Below are 19,361 nucleotides of genomic sequence, written 5' to 3'. Positions count from 1 at the left end.
AAAGGATCCTGCAGGCTGCTACAAGAGCCTGTCACTCGCGAGGGCAAGCAAAGGCAACTGCCTGGCACATAAAAGGACAGCGCGCGTGCGTGCCAAAACCACGATCCGATTATGAGGCACGCCGTAGTGGGGGACTCCGGAAATTTGGACCACCTGGGGTTCTTTAACGTGCACCTAAATCTAAGTACACGGGTGTTTTCGCATGTAGTCGCCCATCGAAATGCGGCCGCCGTGGCCGGGATTTCATACCGAGACCTCGTGCTTAGCAGCCCAACACCATAGTCACTAAGCAACCAAGGCGGATGCAAATTGTTTTGCTTGTGTTCATCTTATTCAGCTTAGTTGCGCGTTGAGCGCTTGAGAAGCGCAAGGAGTACCACAAAATTTTCTTAGGTTGTTAGCATTTTTGGTTCAGCTTAGTTCACGAATTTCGAGGGAGTAAGTTGTGCTCTTGCGAGAGTTCATAACGAGTTGTGTTTTAATTGACAAGAGTGCTTTTTTTGGAGGCTCGTTTTCTATATTGCGTTCATGAGCTTTCATTTCTTCGACAATATTAAGCCTTTTTGACCGTTTAAGTTTTACGAGCTTTTGTTAGACAGAAGGCATCATTGATCTTTTCTGCTCGTGGTATGACAGATATTTATTAGTTAGTTTTATTTTTACTTTCATGAAAACGTGACAGCTGAGCGCTCGAGAAAGGAAATCGACAGTGTTCTCGTTTTCTTTAGTTGCGCGGAGACGTAGACTGGAGATAAAAAGCCTCAGTGTAATTTTGATTGCGACTTGCTTTGGATAGTTCGCACGACTATTCCGAAGTTACTTTACTATTCTTCGGATTTGATGATTTATTATAATCATACTGCGTCGTATTATGTAAAGGTACGTCACATAAATACGGCCACAAGCTTGGATGGAGCGTAGCCTTACAGTACCACAATTTAGAAGTGCGCTAGAAGAAAGGCGGAATAAGTCAGGCCTTTTGATCTAATTTAGGAACGCGATAAGGAATGTAGATGATTCTCCCTTTTGTTTGCTTCGCAATTTGGCATTATGTAATAATTACTAAGCTCTCTTGTGCTAAGTGTTGCGGATATGAATTAATCTAGGTCATTTCTGCCTTCACCTTCCTGATCTGTGGAAGCTCTAATTCGTGATTACTCAGGTTCATTACAAAAAACCCCGTTTGTGTCTATTTGCGCAAACACATAATTTCTTGGTACTTGTCCGGATTAACTTGCACCTTGCGCTTCAAGGTTTTCTTTTAGATAGGGGGGTTACTGGATTTTTTTGAATTTGTGAAGTCTGGCGATGAGAGTGGCTTACATGTGGCGCTTGCGGCATTCTGTGTGGCTGACAAAGGTCGCTCCTTGGAGCTTGTCATCTTGCACTTATGCAGTCCAGTCAGAGCCCACCTATCAAGACGCCTTTGGCCAGAAGATCTTCATCGTCGGAAGCTGCGGCCCGATGGCTCTGAGCAATGCACGCATCAAGCCGGCCGAGCTGCATCGAACAACTCGACTTCCCGGTGCATCATCTGCCGGCGGAGGTACTGTCGTGCCTGGCGATCCCTCGGAGCAAAGGATGTTTCACCGGTAGACATGCAGCTGTCACGGGTACTGGTCACGCCTCACCGTTGACTCAAGACAGCTGAGAATTACGGACAAGCAGTCATGTGCCAGATCTTCGGCTTTTCGAACGCCCAGAAATAACATCTCACTTCAGGACAACTACGTCGCCCCCTCCTGACCATCACGAAGAGGCCACTAATCGATGACAAGGTCATTGTCAAGGACTCCCGGGGAAAGGACGTCAACGGCGGGTTCACAGTTTGGCCCGTGGTTGCCTCGTATTGAGCCACGTTCGATACAAGGGGGACGTTGGAGACAGGTGGGACGTTGGAGACAAGTGGAAGTTCGACGTTTGTGATTGGCCAGTGAATTCCCTCGACGAGGGAAAGAGCTAAATAAACGGCATAAAAAGCGGATCCGGACGGCTGTCAGAAGGGAGGCTCGGTCATGCAAATTCTTTATCATATAGTGTGCTCCGATAGTTGGAGCTGTGTTTGTAAAACTGAATCATGTACTTTTTAATATAAGCTTTTTTTCTGTTCTCTTGAACGTCGCTCGGGACCTTTCTTTCTCCCGGCACCTGGCAAGGCACCATCCGATGAACCTTTGTGGCCGCACAGAACCCCCTCCCCCCTCCCGAATTCACAACACCACCCAGAGTGAATCTAGATAAACCAATGAAACTGGATGCGTGCCGAGGGACAAACATTGTCTTACTACCATCAGTTATTTCATCCTGGGGCGTTGCCAGAGCTCGTGAAGATGCCGAGTTTCGTCAAACTCAGCGCATCCTGCATAGCAACCCTGGTTTTAGTATTATAATGGTGGTTGAATACTATAGCATCTACGTTGCATGCACGGCATAGATGAGAATATAGAATACTTACACATATATGTAAGGTACGTAATATTACAACAGCAAAAGTTTGCCTGGGGTGCCCGTATTATTATTATTATTATTATTATTATTATTATTATTATTATTATTATTATTATTATTATTATTATTATTATTATTATTATTTGCATATACTGTTGGTCTTATGGTCGTTACTGCGTCGACAGATAGCAGTACGTAGAATAACAATACAATCAGTAATCCGATAATAAAAGATAAAAACATGAAAATATATACAAATACATAAAGAGAAAAGATACTTAAACAATCGCGCAATGCAGCAAGGATACACATACATACATACATACATACATACATACATACATACATACATACATACATACATACATACATACATACATACATACATACATACATACATACATACATACATACATACATACATAGAAACACATAATCGCTCTCGAGGGTATACCGGTAATAAATTGAAAGGGAGAGATAGCAGCATTTATACAGCACAGTGCGTTCACAACATATTCATTCTACATGTTTTCTCGCTCAGTTTAATCCAAGCGCCATTGAAAATAATCCCGGTGCCCGCCAATTCAATCTGAGCGCCAGACATTTTAATCCAAGTACATCACATTTTAATTCCAGTACCAGCCAATTTAATCCTGCTGGAAATTGATTGAGGAATGAATAATTCTTGCAGAATAGGTCGTAACAAGCGTCATGAATGCCGTCTATTCATTGATGTCATCACTGTATTGGTGTCAGCACATAAGAACCGTTTCCACGCTTCTAGTGACGTCATGGCTGCTTCAGAAACACTTTCATGTGGTATATCGTTCATTTGCTCCTTTTTGAGTCGCGTTGCCGAGTGACAAGAGTGGCTCACATAAGTGAATCACAATCGTGGCGCATATTACGCGACTTAGGTTGCGATAATAACATGCGATTTTCTTCCCTATCGTCATGCATATCGATCGACATGGTTCGCAAGGGTAAAAACTTGCTCACTAGTACTCAGGCACTTGACACAATCACTAAGCGACTCTTTGTAGCTCACTAACCTTGTATCTCGCATGCACTCCTATGCTTCCAACATGCATATCAAACGAAATGGTTCTGAGAGCAACAGCTTACTCTTCAGTGACGTGATTAAGTCACAAGTGACTCACTCGACGTCGCCGCCGTCGCACCTCCCCTAACCTACCTACTAGCATATCAAATGAAATGGCTTTCAAAGCTTAAAAACCTGCTCACTGTCACTCACTCAAATGACGTGACCACTAGTGACTCTCATGGCGTTACCATGACGTCACTAGTGATAACCTCATTCGCATTTGCGATAATGAGCAGGTTGTTACTCTTTGAAAGCCATTTTGTTTGATGCGCATATCGGTAGGTTAGGGGAGTGCATGGTTGGGTAAAAAACGTGGTGATGTCACGTGAGTCACTAGTGATCACCTCATAGGACTGAATGATAGTGAGCCGGTTGTTACCTCTTGAAAATCATTTTGTTTGATGTACACATCGGCACGTCCGAGCAGTGCATGCGTGCGGAACCATGGTGACGTCACGCAAGTAACTAGTGAACACCTCATTCGACTTTGTGACAGTGAGCAGGTTGTTACACTTTCAAAATAATTTCTTTCGGTATACATGTCGGCGTATAAGGGGAGTTGATGCTCGCGTGCGACTGTGGTGACGTCACGTGAGTCTCTAGTGATCACCTCATGGAACTGAGTGATAGTGAGCCGGTTGTTGCCCTTTGAAAGCCATTTTGTATGATATGCATGTCGTCAGGTCGGGACCATGCATTCGTCGGTGAGAACCGTGGTGACGCCACATGAGTCATTAGTGATCACATCATGGAACTGAGTGATAGTGAGCCGGTGTTGTTAGCCATTGAAAGCCATTTCGTTTTATATGCATTTCGGCACGTTGGTAGAGTGCATGGTTGGGTAAGAACCCTGATGACGTCACGTGTCACTAGTGATCAGCTCATTTGACTGAGTGATAGTGAGCGCATTGTTACCTTTTGTGAGCCACTTCGTTTGATATGCATGTCGGCAGGTTAGGAGAGTGCATGCGTGAGAAGCGTGGTAACATTACGAGAGTCACTAGTGAACACGTCATTTGAGTAAGTGATAGTGAGCAGGTTTTTAGCTTTGAAAACCATTTCGTTTGATATGCATGTTGGACGCATAGGAGGACATGCAAGATACAAGCTTAGTGAGCTATAATGAGTCGCTTAGAGATTTTGTGAAGTGCATGAGTAACGGTGGACAAGTTTCTACCCTTGCCAACCATGTCGATCGATATACATAACGATAGGGAACGAAATCGCATCTCATGATCGCAACCCAAGTTCTGTAATATGCATCACCAGTGTGACTCACTTATGCTAGTCACTTTTGTCACTGGAAAACGCGACTCGAAAAGGAGGAAATGAACGATGTACCACACGGACATGTTTCTGAAGCAGCCACGAGGGCACTGGTAGCATGGAAACGGTGCTCCTATACTGCTGGCACCAATACAGTGATGACATCAATGAATAGACTGCATTCCTGACGCCCGTTACTAGCTCTTATGCTAGAATCATTCGTTTCTCAATCAATTTCACACAGGAATAAATTGACTGGCGCTGGGATTAATATGTGTTGCACTTGGATTAAAATGACTGGCTGAAGGATTAAATCAGTTGGCACGCGGATTAATTCGGATGGCACTGGGATTAAATGTGGTGGCGCCTGATTTAAATTATTGGCACTTGGATTAAAAATGCTGGCGCTTAGATTAAATTGGCTGGCACCTGGGTTATTTTTAATGGCGCTTGGATTAAACTGAGCGGGAAAGCCTGTAGAATCAAGCTTTTTTATGGTGAAGCTTTCACGTACCGACGCAGGTAAATCATTCCATTCTTTGATCGTTTTTGGAAAGAAAGAGCACACGTAGGTTGCTAGATGCGATTGCACTTGTTTAAGAAGGCCGTCCCTGTTCCTCATTCACCATCGACCTTTTGCTGTTAGACGTGGCGTACCGTCGATGTTAAAATAGTTTCTAGTAAGGAGGGAAAAATGTTTCAGCGCAGCTGAACGCCGCCTTTCGGCTAGCGCAGGCAAGTTTAGCTGTCTTAGCACTTCAGACACAGAATTTGCTTGAGCCTACCTGGAAAGTATAAACATGGCTGCTCTATATTGTACTTTTTCTAATTTATCGATCAATCCAGTCTGAATAGGGTCCCATATAATGCTGGCATATTCTAGCGTTGGCCTCACGTATGTTAAATGTGCCGTTAGTTTAGTTGACTGAGATGCTGATTGCTGTTTCCGTCGAAGGAATCAGATCTTTCTGCGTTCTTTCAGACGTCCGTAATGTGGTCTTTCCAAGTTCGTTTTTTTTTTTTTTTTAGACCAAGCTACTTGAACGTGCTAACTCTAGCACATACTTCTATTTATTTGTTATGCGTAATACAAAAGTTGTGTCGTCAATTATTTTCATTTTCCATCTTTTGCACCACTTTTCAATATTCGTTAAGGCGTCATTAAGCGATTGTTGGTCTTCTTTGCTATTTATTACTTTGCACAATAAACAATCAGCAGCGAAAAGCCGCACAATGATTCCTTTGTTAATGCTAAAAGAAATGTCATTGATATCGACTAAGAACAGCAAAGCCCCCCCCCCCCCCCAAACACTGATCCTTGCGGTACTCCTGACGTTACTTTCAAGGTTATGATTTTTTACCATCAATTTCGACGGATGCATGGGGTCCTGGCCCTGAGGTATGCGTTAATCAATTTAACGATTCTTCTGTTAATTCCGACATCTCTTAATTTTATAAACAATTCGGTATGAGGTACTCGTATCAAAGGCTTTTGATAGATATATATAAATGGCGTCGATTTGTTTCATATCATTTAATGAGTTTGCGAAATCATCAGCTCTTTCAAGGAGTTGTGTCACTGTTCAGAGACACTGCCAGAATCGCTATCGAATTGCTATCGCAATAATAATGAATGTTTCCAACTTCCCCCAGGTCATTGCAGTAGCTAAAGCATTAGATTATTTCATTGCCGTGAATTTAGGTTGGCTGATCTGCTTGATGTACTCAAAATGCTATTCAAACTGGTCTCAACGCTAAGAGCATACCTTTATTCAGCAGTAAAACACAGCCACCAATAGAAGCCAAACATTGTGCACCCTTAATTGGGTCTTTAAAGCACTGAACTAAAATGAGACAGACATTTCATTTCAATGTTGGTTACGCTACGTACCCTTGGCTTCTGACTTTATTCTGGTCATCATGGGAAAGCAAGGTAGAGCTACATCTTCTGTTTAGCAGAACTATCTGAAACCACCATCTGAAACAATGAACTCTCCCGAGGTTGACTAGCGCAATAACTCCTCTATCGATAATGTTAAAAGAAGAAAGAAAGGAAGGAACATGCTCTATGTAAACCAGTGGGATGCAAAATGAGCTATGAATCGGATTTCGTGTGCTTAAACAGATCTTTTACAGCTGGCACTGTTCAACGGTTCTGCTGGCAGTGCGTTTTCCATGGAAGCCTCACAGGGGACGAGTGACAATGAGGGAGATTTTGCTTGCTCTCTAATTGTATCGCATGCTCAGCCCAATTTATGATCTACATGACATTCGCTTGCTTGATACAAGCAGGTGCTCATTACTGCGCTCTTTTTTTTTTCTCTTTCTTTTACAGAGCCCCTATCAGCTAATCTGGGGTCTGCTAGTTGCTGTCTTTATAGTCACCTCGAAGAAGATTGTCTGGTCACCGTAGCTGTTCTTGCCACTGGGGCAGTGAAATGCTTGACTTTTTTTTTCCCCTTTCAATAAAAACTAGCTATTCAGAGGCAAAAACATGAAGCGAATATTGTTGCTGTCATCAATGGTACGCAACCAAAAGAATTATGTTCTCGCTTTGTGTGAATGCGTCTGTATTAATCATTCCTTGTATTGTCTACTGTCATCATTGCCATGAATTAACAATGTGTTTATTGAGAATGATCACATTCCCATCATTCACATTCCCTTTGACCTAATGTGGAAGAAGGGGAGGAGAGGAAGAGAAGTGGTGCAGCTTGATGATTATCTGTAATAGCATCCCCTTTGAGCTGAGGGGCAGCAAATAGGTGCCACCCTGTTTGAGTCTTAAATCATAATCTAGTATTCTGCCTCTCTCTTGTATTATCTCGTAAGGTTACCTATTGTTACGGTTGACGTGTAGCATCCCGCGCAACAAGGATGCTCGACCACCATGCCGCATCGAAACAAAGGGGGAATTCCCAATTTCTTGTGGTAGCCTCGAGGGGTTGCCGGTCTGGCGGGCGCCCCGCAGTGCTTACAGCCCCTTTGTGTGTATGTGCAACATTAGAGGAACCCTTTCCTCGGAACTGTCGAGCTCTGCAGGAGAACTTCCGCGAACCAACGTCTCCTAGAAGAAAGGATAAGCGCCTACTATCCCGGACCTGCGGTGTGCCCCTGCGGAGACGGGCTCGTGAAAGGTCGCCGGATGAGTGGGTGCCGTCGCCAAGCACCGTAGAACTCGGTGCATATCAAGTGACATTGACGTGCGCAAGATCCCGCCTACGACTTTAGTGGGCCTACTTAAAGGGCCTCGCAATGTACTTTTGAACTTCATTCTCTTCTTCTCATCTATCACCAACCATTGAATAAACCGTGCAAGTTTCGCACTAGAAATCGTCTCGTCCTGGCCTGGTCGCCATGGTCTACCGGATGCCTGCAGCCCGCCGACAACGCCACGCTACCCAATAGTAACGTCGGTCGAGCTTCGATAAACGGGCGTCGCAACAACTCAGCAGAGGTGGAGTACGCTACCCTGCAGAACGCAACACTACGCCTGTAATGATCCCGTCACGTCAAGGGCATACCGCGTCACTCTGAGAAACTCTTGCCCAGATAGTGCCCCATATATGCTCCTCACGCAAGAAACTTCATTCTCCCTATACCATGGCATTTCCCCCCCGTGGATGATCCACAGCTTCTTCAGCAGCCAGGTGGCTTTTGGTAGGATGTTGTGGTTGGGCGACATACCCTGGATATCCCCCATCGTGGGTAGGAGCCACACGCATCACAGGCTACAACAACTACTACCCTGGATACAATTACATGCAAACATAGCTTTTGAGATCTTTGCGAGCTTTAAACAGGATGTCGAACTGAAAAAAAAATGGTTCGATTCGGGTTCAGGGTGCTTTGATTTGATTCCAGTTCGGAGAAAGAAAATTTTACAACGGTTTGCGAATCAGTTCGGCATAGGCCATTTTATTCTGCCGCACGGCGATATGCTGCATAGTACTATCGACTTGTCCGCATGGCGTACGCACAACTTTCATCTATAGAGGGCGGAAATTTACGAAGGAATCGCACAGATATGGGGGAATTTTCATGAACGTATTAAAGACAGTTGATTAGCGAGAATTCCTGCCTCATCATAAGGCCTGCATGGCTTCCACGCTCGTTACTTTGACAGCAGCACAGTAGCAGAGTCGAGTATTTTCGTTTTCATTCAGATTTTTACTGCAGGACTAGTGGTGAGTAACTGTCGCATGTATGATCTATGCGTGCCGAAAACCGCAAATTCATATTGTATTACGCAAGTTGCAGCTTCAAAGTTAGTCTGTAGAAAAGTACGAAGCTAGCATTTGACATCGCTCAGTTTCCTCCTGTATTAGAAGCAGGTGAAGACATCGATGCTTCTAAATGGTGAACAAGGACGGTTTGTGCTGAAGCATATGTCGAGCTTTCTTGCGCATGTGCGCGTTGCACGTAGTCTTGCACTGGCTAAGGGCGGACAAAGAAGTCGAAAGCACGCACGTTGGGCCCCACGAATGAGTTCTAAAACTGAGAGTGTTGTACTCTGCTTTGCTAAGCACCAAACGTGTCGAGCCGAGGCACGTTTCGCAGGCCGTTTACAGCCGTCGTTTCCTCTCACTGAGACGGTGACGGCATTCATTAGTGATATGCAATGTTATTGTTACTATAAGTCATGCAGCTGAACTCCAGAACCCTCCTCGAGGACATCGTCTTTTAAACCGAAGCTTCGTCCGTGAGCGTCGAAAACGGAGTGCACGCAAGCCAACTTACACATCTACGTAGAAGACTGCAGTTTACATTCGCAGTACCGCGCGCGCGTCGACTGGCCGGCTGGTCAGTGCCTGATAGCGGCGCGAAGCGAGGAGATCAGCAAGAGTTGCACATACGCGTAAACCTCCCTGGAAGCGCAAGTTGCGTCTGCTAGGCATGACACCATCCCTGTCGCGATTAACTGAGCTTCCCTGCTTATCGGAGGCAGCAAGTGCGCGTGCGTGAACACGGGCTGTCTGAGGATCTGCAAAAATAAATATATGAAATCCTCTTTCTTAAAGAGAGATGGTTGAACGCCGCGCTACCCAGACGAACTGTGTATGTCTGCATTACATTACGCGCGTCACGCAGCGCATTCTCGGCCGTCACCGTGGGTAGGCCGCGGTTGCAGCGCACGGCAGAAGAGGCTGCCGTACGCGAACGCAAGCGCGAGCACGATCATGCCCGTAAGGCCGATCCCGTGCATCGGCAGCGGCTACGTGATATAAAATAAAGTCTATGCAACTTATCGAAATGTACCTTGTTCAACTTCAACGTTCAAAAAAATACGATCCTAAACAAGCTATCAAATCACATATGCATAGCATCGGGTCGCTGAGCATTTCATCGGTTCGCTGCGTAGTCGTTGGCTTTGGACTTTAAGTTTGCATTGGGGGAAAGCTACGTGTTCAACCGTCTTTACAGCTTTAACTTTACAGCTCAACCAAATTTTACAGCGAAAGCTGTATAAGACTAACCTTCATTAACTTTTTCGGCGTCCAGCAACAGAAACGGACCTAGCGGTTTCTAACAAACCCATACGGGTGCAGTGCGGCGGCGCAGGTGTCAGAATGCGGAACAGATTAGAACGTTCACCGTGAACAATAGTGTGACTTCAAAGTTAACGCAGTTTTTAAGCAGGAAAGGTATCGGCGCTAAACACAGCTGTGTTATCGATGGGCCGGACACGTATAGTTCGTACACCCAAAGAACAACATCCGTACGAGGAGCGTCGGAGGGAACAGCAGCGGAAATGTAAGGGGCACCGGCGCGAAACGACCACCGACGAACGTTCGCGCGATGCTTAACGAAAGCGACAATCGCGAGCCCGAGCACCTCCGAACGAGCAACGACGCCAGACTCGCAACACGAAAAATGACAACCATTCCACTCTGTGACGATGGAATGGCAGCGAAAGCACTTTGCTTTTCGTTCGAGAGCTTTGACTGTCGCCAGCTTTCGCTGCCATTCCATCGTCACAGAGTGGAATGGTCGTCATTTTTCTGTTTGCCGTACTTATACAATTTGTTTTAGTAATAAATTGACCTTACAACCAAATGGTGCAAACTATTGAGCACCTGTAGTCACCTCATATGCTTGAACCGTTTGGTGCTGAACCGGTAACTTATCATTTTTTGCTGTATTAGCCTTGGGAGTGTCAAACTGTAAAAAAAAAAACTGCATGTGCGTGAAGTGATGGAAACCGGTCACGTCACATGGTAGAGGAAGAAAGTGTATATATATATATATATATATATATATATATATATATATATATATATATATATATATATATATATATATATATATATATATATATATGAACTGGCGTACTGTTCAAGACCACCGTGATTTTCACTTGGGTCTTCGAAGAGGCAGGACGTGTGTCAAGTGAGCTCCTGTACTGATGGCTCTGTGGACAAGGTCAGAGGATCTAGTGGAGCTGCTTTTCACATTCCCTCTTTGAAGTGTGATTGGTCTGTTCACTTCACTGCAGTCGTGTCCTCCACAACGGCCGAAAGCGTAGCCATTGAGGTGGCTCTAAAGAAGCTACGGTTTCGTACGCCTCAACCTGTTGTCATTCTTACAGATTCAAAATCTGCCCTTCAAAGGTTAGGGCACGGGTTCCCTATTGATGTCTTATGTCTTAGCTCCCTACGCTCGGTGCACAATCTCCATATCAAAGGTTTCTCCATACGTTTCCAATGGGTGCCCTCGCACATAGGTATCATAGGCAACGAGATGGCGTACAGCCTCGCCCATAGAGCGCTGTCTGGAACTCCATTGAGAAAAGTGCCTCAAGAGGGCAAGAGACTCTTCAGAGAAGCGGTGTTGCGCCACTTCAGTTCTTTGTGGAGCTCAACTCACAAGCCATGTGTGACCAAGGGTCAAAAAGAAACCAAGCCACTTTACTGCTCCGCATTCGCAGGGCTCTGCACGTACTCCTGCATCGATGTATAAGACTGGCCTGGCATTGTCTCCATTATGTTCAACGTGTGGTGTGTGCGGGGACATAGAACATTACCTTATGTGCTGTACTCTGTATAAAGCGGAAAGGAGTGCGTTATTCGGGTCCCTCAAGAAGACAGGAGTTCCTCACAGTTCTCTTCAGGACATTGTTTTCCCGCGCGGGAACTAGATGTGTAGGAAAGAGGTTTCTCGCCTTCTTTTAAGTTACCTGCAGGACACGGATTTGGCCTCCACATGGTGACCTTAGGAGTGACTATTTGTTACTGCGAGGTCTATGTCTGATTTATGTGATTTATTTATCTTAAGTGTCGTTACGGTGGAGCAATTGCCGGCAGCAACTGCAAGGCTGATCCCCACCTGTAGCCTACAACCACTCAACTCCTGAACAACACTTTACAATGTGGTGAACGTTGTTTAAATCGTCGATTCGGTACCTCAAAGAGGTGCGACGCATTTCTTTCGCATTTAACACTACATCGCCTCTGAAATTTTTGTCGGTTCAGGTTCGGTTCGGGTTTATAGGCATGCTCAAAAAATGTTGGTTTGGGTTCGGTTCGTCAACCTGGTTTTAAAGCAAACAGCTTTGTTTTGCTCTTTCGGCCGTTTTCGTGGTATGTTGGAGGTACGACGGCGACCGGACTTGGAACAAGGGAAGGCGAGGAAACGCGCCGCCGGGAAGCGCCACGTCAGGCAAACGAGTTGGGAAGAGGAGGGGGGAGAAGGTGGGAGGGACGCGCTGTCGCCTTGTAAGCTCGCTGGCTCTTTCGCCACGGCAAGGCGATGGAGAGAAAGACTGAAGAGGAAGAGGCGCTGTTTTTAGGGAGCATTGGGGAAGGGGCACATAAAGAGAGAGAAGGATGAATTGGTGACAGGGCCCCTATGACACATGTCTGAGAAAAAAAAAATTAATTCTGGTGTGTTACGTGCCAGAACCAGGATGTGATTATGTGGCACGCGCCGTAATGGGCGACTCCACACTAATTTCAACCGTCTGCGGTATTTTAAAGTGCACCCAATGCGCGGTACACACGCGTTTTCTTGCTTTTCGTCCCCATCATAATGCAGCAGCCGCGGCCGGGATTCGATCCCGCGCCCTCGGGCTTAGCAGCGCAACGCCGAAGTCGCTACGCCACCACGGCGGGTAGCCTTTGTCTGTCAGCGGTAGGCGCATGGTCTTGGGCGGTTCGTTCGTCACCCGTATCGCTGGGAATCAAATCGGCGGTGGCCAGGCCATCGTGGACGATGCGGCGGACGAGTCGACGCGCCGCTCTCCACGGCGGCTACCACGAAGGAACTCCGGGAAGGCGAGGGAAGGCCCCGCGGGAGAAAGGGTGCGTGATCTCGGCCACCCGAGTTGCAGGGATTGGCGGCGAGGACGGTAGTCCGTCGCCTCACTCACTGGTCGCTTCGTTTGTTCGGGTCATAGAGTTTCATGCCTTAGTTCTTCAGGCTGTTCGCTTAATTGTCAATCATCGTCGATAGTTCCTGCATATTTTTACAGGGGTTACGGCGGCTTATTGTCAAATAACGTCGTTATACATAAGCCGCCGATTACTACATACAGTACTGAGCAGAACGCAGAGCATATAACTTGCAGCCTGTTTGCAGCCAGCGCGGTCTGTTTGATTGTGGGTATCACAGTTTCTCAGGCAGTTGAGCTTTTGCACAACCGTTACATGGCTCACTGCCCTACCCAAAGTCCATCACCAAAATTTTCAAGGTCATCCCGCCCTGCGAAGGTGGATCACCAGCGGAGCTGTAAATGTCTTGGTAAGAAAATTTGTGGTAAGGCTTTATTACATCACTCATTGTGCACTTAGTAACAACGGTCACAATGGCTTTGTGGTCGCTATGATACACTGATCGGCATACTCGCAACTACGGGCACATTTTCTTCGAACACACACAATTGCCAATTGCAGCACTTCAGCCTGTCGGGGTGGCCAGATCGAAACGCGCCAAGCGTCTCAACACGCCGACTTGCCCGCGAGCAGCAGCGTTTTACCGTCGGTGGCGCGCCGCGCGCGTTTTTTTTTCCCTCCAGTGTGGCTGAGGCTTAACACGTTGTTCGTGGGTACAGAAATATAAAGCCAACTTTTAGAAGCACCAGTAAAAGCCCACTTCTGCTGTCGCATCATCCAATTTTAGGTGAAACCGCGATCGCAATAACCGCATTAAGATACATTGCTCCTATTCGACGTTGGCCGGGAAAAGCGTATTATCCCGAAAACCGTATTATACAAGACTGTATCAACGAAACTCTACTGCATTTTGCTGTCTTTACGTGCAGTTTTCGTGATCAAGCCAAAAATCAATTAAATAGGTCAAGGACCGTGTTTAATAGTATGGAAGGTAAACAAACCAACCTCGTGACGATCAGAGCACATGTGAACGGCCTTTGCCCGCACTGTGGCGCCTGCAGCTTCCTGGAGAGGTATTCTGTAAGAGTCCACCTAATGGACATGTCCCTTTCGTCTGCTGCTGGAGTGCGGATTGGCTGTGGTGCCTCGCTCCAGCGGATGCGCAGCCAAGCCCAGTCAATCTTAACTTCGACAGAAGACGAAATGGACATCTCCGCTAGGTGGACTCTTACAGAATACCTACCCACTGCTTTGTCCTGTATATGGATGCAAGTCAGCCTTGAGAGGAATGCAGGGGAGAATTCTCTCGCGAATTCTCTCTCCAGGGAACGATTAACCCTAACCTGGGAGGCAAAGTTGTTTCCTTTTTAAGTTGAACATCCTGCCCTGTGGCACATGTGAATTTGCCACAGTAAAAACATATATATATATATATATATATATATATACCGCCCCTTTCAGTTCGTACGGTAGAATAGTGAAGCTGTGTTAGTTACACTACTGAGTGTTACACCATGCAAGCCAAACTTCGCAATTGTAAATGCTTTGTTTCACCATTTTTTCAGAAGTTTTTCTTGTAGTGCAAAAAACACACAGGTGCTACATCTGTTACACCAACAAGCCCAAGTACCTACATTGATGGATCATTCTTTCACCTCATTTTCGCTTTTGCGTGCTTCGCGTGGTAATCATGCTTTAGGAGTGCTTTTTTTTTTTCGGTTCTCCCCTTTCTTTTTTGTGCGTAAGGTTTCTGTCTGTGTTTTGCAGGGCTTCCCTGGCGCGCACTTCGGGATCGGCCTCCAGCCTTCTGTTCTTTGGCATGGTATAATTACACGATACTCAAGAATTGTACTTGCCCTTCAATGGAAGAAACATCCCCGAGAAATAATCACTGCATGCCCTACTCTTGAATCACTTGTCATGCAAGGCAGCAATTTCACCAAGAGATCAGCACAGATTACGCTTTCATAATAGCATTTATTACACCATAGTGGCCGATAGGAAGATACAATAAAAATAAATTAACTCTCTCAGCATCATCTTCAGCAACATGGTAACAACACTGCACAAACAAAAATTTCTGGGTTTGAAAGTCGGGAGAGGGGGGAGTGGCATATCTCTGTATGTGTGTATGTGTGTGTGTGGCAAAAAAAGCTGCTCAAGCACTCTTGCATAGGAACCTTTTTTGCTACATACCCTAAAACTCCAACGTGAACTACATTTTGGAACGAGACTCATTTCCCTTGAAAGTGAGTTGTGCTTTCAATGCATCAACTGCCAGTGCAAATGGCACCAAGGGACGGACACATCGTCTTTCAAGCAGCTGTGCTTTTAGAATGTGAGACTCTGGCTTCAACTATGTGCAAGTGCTTCAGTGTAGCACGACAACCATTATATTACACATATACACGTTCGGCATTGTCAAGTACTGTGTGGGGACAGAAAGCAGATAGTTAATACCACTGTCTCATGGGCACTTCCAATACTCATAGTCAATCTACACTGAATATTTGGAGCATGAAGCGTAAGTGACTATAGTAGGATCTAAGTCAAACATGTTTGAAAACGCCAGTGCCAGTGGTGCTCAACCTGGTTCAAGTTCAACACGCATCAACTCGTGCCCGCTTGAAATTGCTCATGTAACAGAGATATGACACATATCTGCACCATTTGTGCCCCGTCACTTGAACTCCTTATTGCTTTTGCTAAATATAATTTTGTTTCACTTTAACGGTTGTGCCTTAAAACAACCAGCGTATCTTGGTATCCTCAACTCAGTTCCAAAGGTACCTTAAAGAACATTGCTTAGCTTTAAGCTTTCAGCAATAACAATCTGTGTTCATTAGCACCAAATGCAGCTGTGGCAGACTTGCAAACTGACATGTGTGACAAGACGTCCTAAACATGTTTGTGGATCAAACTCTGCTTGCTGAAAAACTTGACTAGCATACTAGTAGCAGCTGGCAGAACAGTGCTTAAGTTTTACTGTGCTGTGACATTAAGGTAGGCTGCTCATGTATAATGTGACCACATAGAACAGTAGAAAATTTAAGGGTTATATAAGTAAAAACGATTCAGCTGTTCTACTGAAATAAGGAACCTAATAGCATCTTAGCTCAAACCTTTTGAGCTTGCTAGAAGGCAAAGCACAATTAAATGTGGAATGTTTCAGTAATGAAACGTTAAATGACCAAGATTCATGACATTGTCTAGTTTTGGAACACACCAACCTTGTCATATTATACTAAGAGGAATCATGAACATTGGATAGTCTTATGAACAAGCATTACATACACTAAGGTGGCAGGCTCTTAAACATGGTAAACAAAAACTAGTTTCTGTAAGCTGTTGCTGAAGGCGGCTTCCTTAGGAGCCACAGTAGTACATAATGCCATAGAAGTGTCTCTTGTCTTAAATAATTAGTCCAAAACCTGTACACAGTTCATAACGCACACTAGCACATCGTGTGTCCAGACAATGCACCTGCTCAGCAGAACAGTTTGAAGCGCTGTCACGTGAAAGCTGACACTTGTCCGTGTGCATTGTCCTTGTATCAAAACACATCTACCACAGTCACACACTGTTTGCAGGCAACTTGGCTGCTTGCCGTCACTCAGATGGGGCTCCCTGTAGAAGTTAACTTTTGATGCAGGCTACACTTGGAGGTGAGGTCCTCTCACTAGATGAAACAGCAGTTCCTAATGTGACACACATGCCTCTTCTCCTTGTATGGCGAGTTGCAGCTTTTCTGAAGATCACTGGAATGCAGGATTGTGACTGACTGCTGGCTGGCCACAAGGCGCATCACTTCCAGGGCAAGTGTCAGGTATATATATCAGGTAAGGTGCTCTGTACAATAGTAAAAGGAACATAAACTTCATACCTAACAACAAAGCAGACTACTCAACTGCTGCAATGTCGGAGAGGAGGCTTAGGCAAATCTCTGTTAAAGCATTGAGATTGAACCAGTGCCTGTAGGGTGAAGGAAACTGCAGGCAAATGTCATGCACTGTCCATTCCATCCTATCAAGCACTGGTAAGTACTGGTACGCACTCGATGCAGAATGCAGCCTTTTGCTTGGCTCATGTGCAAATTCTGCATGCATAAGTGCACCAGCAAAGGTTCTAAACGCTAATCTGAGTCCCTGTTTCTTTCTGTCTGGCAAAGCACTGTGCAGGGACATTATGACCTGCCACACAGAGAGCCACAGGAAATGCAGCAAGGTGCTGCAAAGCATACTTCTTTGCTCCCATGACAAATCCCAACAGGTCCCTCTGCACCTGTTCATGTTCTGCCTGCTGTGCCTTCTGGCTTGGCAGAGTGTTTTGTAAGTAGGCAATTATGCTCAAAGCAACAGACATCTTGCCTTTCTGCCAAAGTGTCACATGAGGACCTTGCAACCAGCCAAAAAGAGGCCACAGGATGCTCAGGAAAGCCTCCTTCTCTTTGTTCCCACCAACAAGTTCACAAAGTGTCGAGGCTTGCACCAGAGTTTGTGCCACACTGTCCATTGTTGTCATAACAGCAAGCCTATCACCTGCGACTTCTGGCCACTGGCGTCTGCGGATGTGCCGCCTTCCTGTGCGTATTCGGCAGTAGCCTGCCGAGCAAATGGCCAGGTGGCAAAGCTGGCACTACAGAGCTGCGATCTCGAGATGGTGCTGCACTTCCACAATTGGCCTCGTCGCTGCCGTCGCCACATGAGTCAAACCCGTCGCACCAGACAGAACCTGGCACACAGCGGCCGTTCTGGCACTGGCGCTGGTGTGCCAGACAGGGTGAATCACAGCCAGGCGGCTCGTCTGATCCGTCATCGCAGTCACGGTAGCTGTCGCAGAAGTTGTCCATCGGGATGCACTGACCACTGTTACAGGTGTGCTGAGAGGTGGGACAGACTGCAAACAGAAAAGAAATGGCAGGACGAGAAGGTCCATCAGATGATCAAACCTGCAGCTCAAATACATTCATGGAACACTAAGGTCATTTAACAGGTTGCTATGTAAAAAAATTATAGTCGCACTAAAAGTACAGAAGCATAGTTAATTTACAGCACTGATGGGAAACACACGCACACAAAAGTAAGTAATCCAGATTGCCTGATTACTCTTGTGCAAGAATATTCTACTAACTCGTATAAGCCTGCCAGGCAGAATAAGTAATATAACTGAGGGAAAGTGAGACTGACACTGCCACCCCCGGTGAATTCTCACAACAGGTCACTGTCGCAGTGAAATCCTTCAGCAACTTCTGTTTCCTTTACTTCGAGTCTACTTTGTGCACTATGAAGAGACTGCTGTTACATTGTAAGCCATGCCATACATCGTAGGCACAGTCACTGCCCCGTTGCAGCCAGGGTGACCAATGTGTCGTGAACTGCACCCCAGTATGGTCAGCATTAATTGAGACCATCTTAATTTGATTTCGTGAGGCTGTGATGGAAAGGCTGGACAGATATTGACACTACAGTTGCCTGAGCCATGCTTTCAGGTAACCTACTATAAATGAGAGTATAGCGCACAGCAGAGCGCATACTTACGAGTTGTGCAATTGGCCTCGTCGCTTCCATCCCAGCAGTCAACAAATCCATTACAGCGGCGGTCAAGTGGGAGGCACGAAGTGTTGTTACTACAGTGAAATCCGTCGCTTCCGCATTCTGCAACAAGGACAACGGTTTGCACATTCAAAACATGCTTGTTCAAGAAATGTTTCCGCAAACAAAAAAGGAACATGGACCTACTTTTCCTTACAGATTAGGTGCGACAAAAATGCGGTGTCATGCTAGCTACAGTTGCCACTGAGATCTTCATATGAAGGCTCTTCTCAACCTATGTGAATGCTTAAGTAAAGGCACGAAGATTGTCTTTCTGTTTACATCTAACAGTGGAAATCTTCTCGAGAGCAATTACCTTGGCCATAGTGCCTGCATCCAAAAACTAACTTTACTGCATTAGACAACAGTCACAGGTGAAGCCACTACGTGTGAAAGAAGGACCACCACCTGCAAATCTCAGAGGCTCTGTCAATGATAGAAATGCTGGAAAGGGGGTTTGTGTTTTGAATTTCCGCATAACAGAATTATGTTTTCTCGCACATTAAAATTACAATCCGACGTTATCATGTCTCTAGTTTGTGTGTAAGTCGTACTTTAAGATTTTTCTGACGTATTCTATTTTGAGAAATTCTATTAGTTCAGTAACTTCCTTGCACTCCA

At 45.7% G+C, this 19,361-nt stretch overlaps 2 protein-coding genes across 9 annotated transcripts in view; one reads left to right on the top strand and one right to left on the bottom strand.

Annotated features, from left to right (window-relative positions):
• The window catches only part of Pfk (ATP-dependent 6-phosphofructokinase), a 139,268-nt gene extending 131,868 nt beyond the window's left edge, over nt 1-7,400 (top strand). For both annotated transcript variants that reach the window (XM_075690230.1, XM_075690232.1), the window contains exon 20: nt 7,155-7,400. In XM_075690230.1, coding sequence (XP_075546345.1) covers nt 7,155-7,232 — 78 coding nt within the window. In that variant the 3' untranslated portion in view covers nt 7,233-7,400. The remainder of the gene's footprint in view (nt 1-7,154) is intronic.
• A 7,706-nt stretch (nt 7,401-15,106) lies between these two features.
• LOC142579726 (uncharacterized) overlaps nt 15,107-19,361 on the bottom strand; it is a 460,731-nt gene continuing 456,476 nt past the window's right edge. For all 7 annotated transcript variants that reach the window (XM_075690223.1, XM_075690224.1, XM_075690225.1 and 4 more), the window contains 2 exons: nt 18,687-18,803; nt 15,107-18,045 (listed from right to left, as the gene is read on the bottom strand). In XM_075690223.1, coding sequence (XP_075546338.1) covers nt 17,684-18,045; nt 18,687-18,803 — 479 coding nt within the window. In that variant the 3' untranslated portion in view covers nt 15,107-17,683. The remainder of the gene's footprint in view (nt 18,046-18,686; nt 18,804-19,361) is intronic.

This window comes from Dermacentor variabilis, chromosome 4, assembly GCF_050947875.1.
Source record: "Dermacentor variabilis isolate Ectoservices chromosome 4, ASM5094787v1, whole genome shotgun sequence".
Taxonomy (NCBI): domain Eukaryota; kingdom Metazoa; phylum Arthropoda; class Arachnida; order Ixodida; family Ixodidae; genus Dermacentor; species Dermacentor variabilis.
This window is presented reverse-complemented; position numbering and strand designations above follow the sequence as displayed.